This window comes from Polypterus senegalus, chromosome 4 (assembly GCF_016835505.1).
Source record: "Polypterus senegalus isolate Bchr_013 chromosome 4, ASM1683550v1, whole genome shotgun sequence".
NCBI classification, from domain to species: Eukaryota; Metazoa; Chordata; class Cladistia; order Polypteriformes; family Polypteridae; genus Polypterus; species Polypterus senegalus.
In genome coordinates this window covers 219,084,762-219,090,361 of record NC_053157.1, presented here as the reverse complement: position 1 = coordinate 219,090,361, position 5,600 = coordinate 219,084,762, and the positions used below count along the sequence as shown (strand labels likewise).

At 39.4% G+C, this 5,600-nt stretch overlaps 1 gene segment (V, D, J or C); it reads left to right on the top strand.

Moving 5' to 3' along the window:
* Positions 1 to 762: 762 nt before the first annotated feature.
* On the top strand, positions 763 to 1,526 carry LOC120528016. The segment is given in 2 exon segments: positions 763 to 844; positions 968 to 1,526. Coding segments are annotated over 2 exon segments (369 nt in total).
* Positions 1,527 to 5,600: the final 4,074 nt, after the last annotated feature.

The window sequence follows — 5,600 nt, the reverse complement described above, 5'->3', positions numbered from 1 at the left end:
TGCCATCTTCGGGTCCCTCTACAGATGTTCCATGGAGTTTAAGTCTGAGCTTTGGCTGGGACATTCAATGACAGACAAAGACTTGTCCCAAAGCTACTTCAGTATTGTCTTGACTGTATGCTTTAGGTCATTGTGTTGAAACAGTTGCCCCAGTCTGAGGCTTACTGCAGGTTTTCCTCGAGAATCTCTCCGTATTTGACTGCATTCATCTTTCAGTCAATTCTGAACAGTCTCCCAGTGCCTGCTGCTGAAAACCACCCACATAGCATGCTGCTGCCGCCACCATCATTCATCATAGAGATGTTATTAGACAACAGATGAGCATTGTCAGGTCTATGCCAGACATACTGCTTGGAGTTCTGCACAAACAGTTTCATTTTTGTCTCGTCAGGCGAGAATTTTTTTTTCCTTATGCTCTTAGAATAGAAAGGGGCTGTCAGATGCATTTTACTCAAGAGTGTCTTCTGTCCAGCCTCTCTGCTATAAATGCTTGATTGATGGAGTGCTTCTGAGATGGTCATCCTTCCTACAGTTTCTCCCTTCTCAGCAGAGGACTTCTGAAGCACTGTTAGAGTCATCATTGGGCTCTTGGTCACCTTCTTAACCAAGGCTCTTCCCCTCTTGGGTACTCAGTATGGTCTCAGTTCATTGTTGAGCACACCTTCATTTCATTTCCTTTCTTTCTTCCCTATTCAGGATTTGCATACTGACGTCTCTCCTCAAAGCTGTTTGAGACATAAAGAGTGAAGTCACTGAGATCGAGTCAGTTAAGCCTGTCTCTAAGACACAGTGGAGATGGATTTCTCACTTCTGTTTTTGGTGATATTCTTTGTGTTGATTGAAGGTGATACAAATAAATAATTTTTTGGACCTGTTTTGTGAATTCTGATTAAAACTGTAATTTTATTTATATCTAATAATAAACTAATTGCACTTTATTTAATCTCTTGTAATCTCTTCTATCCAGGGTCCTGTGGAGATATCATCATGACTCAGTCTCCCTCAAGTCTGTCTGCACGACCAGGAGAAACTGTCAGATTAAACTGTAAAGCCAGCAGCTCCATTACCCTTAGCAGCTATAACTACCTGGCCTGGTATCAACAGAAATCAGGAGAAGCTCCAAAACTCCTGATTTACTTAGCAAGCACTCTGCAGTCTGGGATCTCAAGTCGCTTCAGTGGCAGTGGCTCAGGACTTGATTACACGCTGACCATCAGTAACGTGCAGCCTGAAGATGGAGGACATTACTACTGTCAGCAGGGCCGCAGCTATCCTATCACACAGTGACACAGAGCCGTACAAAAACTCCCTCGACTTGTCTGTGCAGCTGCTGTTCTTAATTTTGCTGGTGCTAAGAGGGAAGTCACGGGGTTGGCACAGAAAGGAGAAAAAAAACGAAAAAGAAAACAGAAAGAGAGTCTTCTCATCACAACATATTACAGAAAAGGCAAAACGTGAGAAAATGACCCAATCCAGAAAACATTTTGAATAAAAAAAGAACTAAATACATTTAAAAAAGATATATAGATAGGCAGACAGAAAGACAGATAGATAGATAGATAGATAGATAGATAGATAGATAGATAGATAGATAGATAGATAGATAGATGAAAGGAGTTATTTGACCTTACAGTGTCTGATTTACAGTACATGAGTGAGAGTCGACCTCTTTGTCTCTTTTCTCTTGCCAGTAGAAAAATGACCCAGAAGATAAACTGCTAGCCTGTCTCTGATCTGCCCAGGTCTCAATTCCTTCTGGTTAATGTTCCATTTTGCATCTCTCCTTCATTCCATTCTGAACCCAAATATTTAATAACTGACCAGACTCGCCCCATTTGGAGCAAACTACTCTTCACATGCCAAGACAGATGGACACCTGAGTATTCCTAATACTACTGAGTAACTCACAGTCCTTTACTCGGTCAAACAGGGGAGAAATCACCAATCTCAGTCTCACCCAGGGCTTTGCAGGGCAGACAATACTCAGTTGCCATCATCCTGTATATCCATGGCATTGGCATGAAATACTAAAATGTTATTTCTATTTTCCTTATACTGTTTTGAAAAACATCTTTCCATTGTCTTTTCTTGTTTAGTGAAACTCAAAAATTATGACTCGGAATCACTTTTATTTAATTGTATTCAGGGTCAGTATTTTTTCCAATGTTCCATGTATGCAAGCAGTGAACAAATCAGACCAGGACTTTCAAAAGTACTTCATGGCCAGTAGCATCTAGAAAGGGGTCTCTCCTTAAACTGCCGTTCCCAAGATTTCTTCCATTTTTTTTCCTTATAAGGGTTTTTTTGGAATTTTTTCTTGTCATCTTAGTCAAGGATGTGGGACTGTCAATAAAACAGGACCTGGTAAAACCCACTGTGGCACTCCATTTGTGATTTTGGTCTATGAAAGAAACATTAGTCATGGCATCAATTGGGCTGTTCATTGCTCTTGTCGTATTTACAGTGCAGTGTGTTATGTCAAGATACATCACGTAACCTGTACACCATTTTGTGGGAGAGTCAGATGCCCTCACCGGATGCTTTCTCAACACTGTGGGGAGAGAAGGAGACGACTCTTTTATTGATTTTGCGCCCTCTCTACAGAGTTTGTAAGGAGCTCCTTCAATGCATATGCATTACAAAACTAAACATTTCTATGTAAATTCCTATCTTGAATTTAGTTGGAAAATGTCACTTAGTCCACCTGTGTTTTGAGTACTTGGCCAGAACAGAAAAGAAGAGAGCAGAAGAAGTCTTGATGACTGATGCCACAGAGGAGTTCATCCATACACTGGCTATTATTCTTATTAAGAATAAGAAAACTTAGCAAATGGATATTTGCTCTTGTTTTACAATTCATTTATTTAATAGAACTGGAAAGGAAGCAGTTGCAAGTATTTTTTAAGGGCCTCTGTTTGTCTCCCAAAGATTTAAACTTGCCACTGGGGATAAAGTGAGCGAGTAAGTGAGTGAGTCAAGTCAGTTTACTTTCCTATAGCACTCCTCACTGAGTGCGAGCTCAGAGCACCATAGCAAGCTGACAGCTGTAAAACAAATCACATGATGAACAGTGAATAGCAAAATAGCCGAGCTTCAGTTTGTGCAGGATTTCGTGAAACGAACACTAAAATTTGTTTCTCTGGAAATTTTTTAATTGGGAAATATGAAATACAAAATGCACTAAAGAGTTTCTCTGGAGTTTAAACCTTTTTTTTGGGAGATGAAAAATAAAGATTATTGATTCCTAAAGCCTCGTTCACACTTCTGTGTTTACCTGTATTCTTTATCACAGCTGCATAATGCTGGTAATCTCCTGCACACCATTAAAATAAGTTCAATACACGCCTGTCATCCACATTACCTCGGATGAGCAGAGTGCATTTTCAAAACCGTGACATGCTGCACATTTTCCACACAAACACACACTAAAATTCACAGTTGTGCTCATTACCAGGTTTTATCCATGTGAAAATTAACTGCTCAGAAAGCCACTTGCTCTCCACCATGCTGGCCATTACGTAGCACCTGCCCGTTCCTGTTTCTTGATTCCTGTAGATGTGTTTGCTGGTATGTACCTTTCATATGCTGTGGAGGTTCGAGTTTCTTTCCTGTCTCTTTTACATCTTTATGACTGTAATCATGAAGATCACAGCAGTAGAATAATTACAACACGTGGCTCAGCAAAATATTCAAACATAACATAAAATAAATCCTTTTTTACATTACAGCACTTCATTTAAATACTAAAAGACAGACAGACACATGATGAATTAATGTACATAAATTATTTTCAGAAAGGACAAAATATCTTTCTTCTTGTGTCAATAGCACACATTTTCCTGGAAACAAAACACGATGTCCTTAAGAAACATTCTTTGTTAAGAAGATCCTCAGCTCCCGGTGCTGTCTATGAATTGCAGACTTCAAGCAGTCATTTCATGCAAGGATTTTGCAACAAACTACTAAATATGACTGCTTTAATGTACCTGCCATTGCTCTATCCCAAAAATGTAATAGTTTTTATCTAATCTAATCTGTTCTAATCTAATCTACTTCTGGTGCCCTGAAATGGGGGGACCATTGTAGAAAAAGTGTTGTCATTTCTACATGGTCTGACCAAAATGTATGCAGATATCTTTAAATCAAAGTCTGCCATGTTGTATTTAATCACGTCTGAATTGTTCGATGTTTAATTTTAAACTGTGGAGTAGAGGAGTAAATCAAGGAAAAATGTATATTTGTTACAAACATTATGCAGGGCACTGTAAATTAGACAAGGAGAAACACATGTGGAAAGAGAGCAGCAAACAAAGCTGTGAAGTTGGTCAGGACAGTGAAGAGAAGACATAATGTTATAACCAAATACAGCAAACACAAACTGTCTGTTAAGATGACCCTGAGTGACAGAAAAGAGAAGTTGCATTCAACAGGTTAGTGGAGCATTGGAGCTTGATTGGCACTGAACTGAGGCAGGTGATTTGCATTGACACGCCCCTTTGTGTCTACGTGTTCCACCTGACTGCGTTGGCTGCGTTTATAGCCTCTGACTGAGGCAGACTGACAACGATCTGAAGTGACAATGTCAAGTCTTGTGCTGCTCCTCTGCATCTTTGTCTTCTTCACTCACAGTATGACAGTTATTTTATAGTCTACACTTAGAAAGCAGCACAAGCTTAAAAAAAAGATTATACATGTAAATATTATATTAATACTACTTAAATACATATATTAATATACGAAATGTTAAATTATCTTTTATTTCACAGAAGGCAATGGAGACACCACCATCTAAATCAACCAAGACAGGAGAAGATGTTACTATTAATTGTAAAACAAGTAAATTAGTATATAGTTCCTATTACAGATCAAATAGGTTGTCTGGTACCATCACAGACCTAGTGAAGCTCCTAAACTCCTTATCTTTATGGCAGACAGTCTGGGATTCCAAATCACTTCAGTGGGAGTGGATCAGGGACTGACTTCACTCTGACTGTCCATGGAGTTCAACCTGAAGACGCAGGACTTTATTATTGTCTGCAGACAGAAGAAGCCCCACTCACACAGTGACAGATACCAATTAAAAACCTGCCCTGATCAGTGGCACACGTGCAGCCAGTCTTAGCACCAATTCAAAGACAGGGGTCACTGAGCAGAGACATGAACACAAAGAAACTTTAAAAAGTATTTGAGAATGCAGCAAAACCGTATCAACACATGTGACGGTGCGGGTCCGGCTCTATGCTCCCTCATCTCTTTTGGGAGCCTCTTGAACCCAACACTGTACAAGTGAGGACACCACATGAAGCAAGGGGAAGGAGCAAAAATGTTCAGTGCTTTTATTAAAACAATAAAACAAAAACAAGTGTCCAAAAAAGTGCAAAGCTAAAGTATCCATAATTAAGTAACCCATAAAAAGGTGTATCAGTGAAGATTAAAATCACAATAAATAAATTCATTAAAACGAGGTTAAAAATGAGGTTAAAAACAACCGGCAGGAACAGTCGTTTTTGAAAACCTGATGCTTTCCTCTTTTAACAGTGATGGCTCCTCTGCTTATCCTTGCAGCTGAGGAGTCGCACTAACAGCAGACACAGCTGACC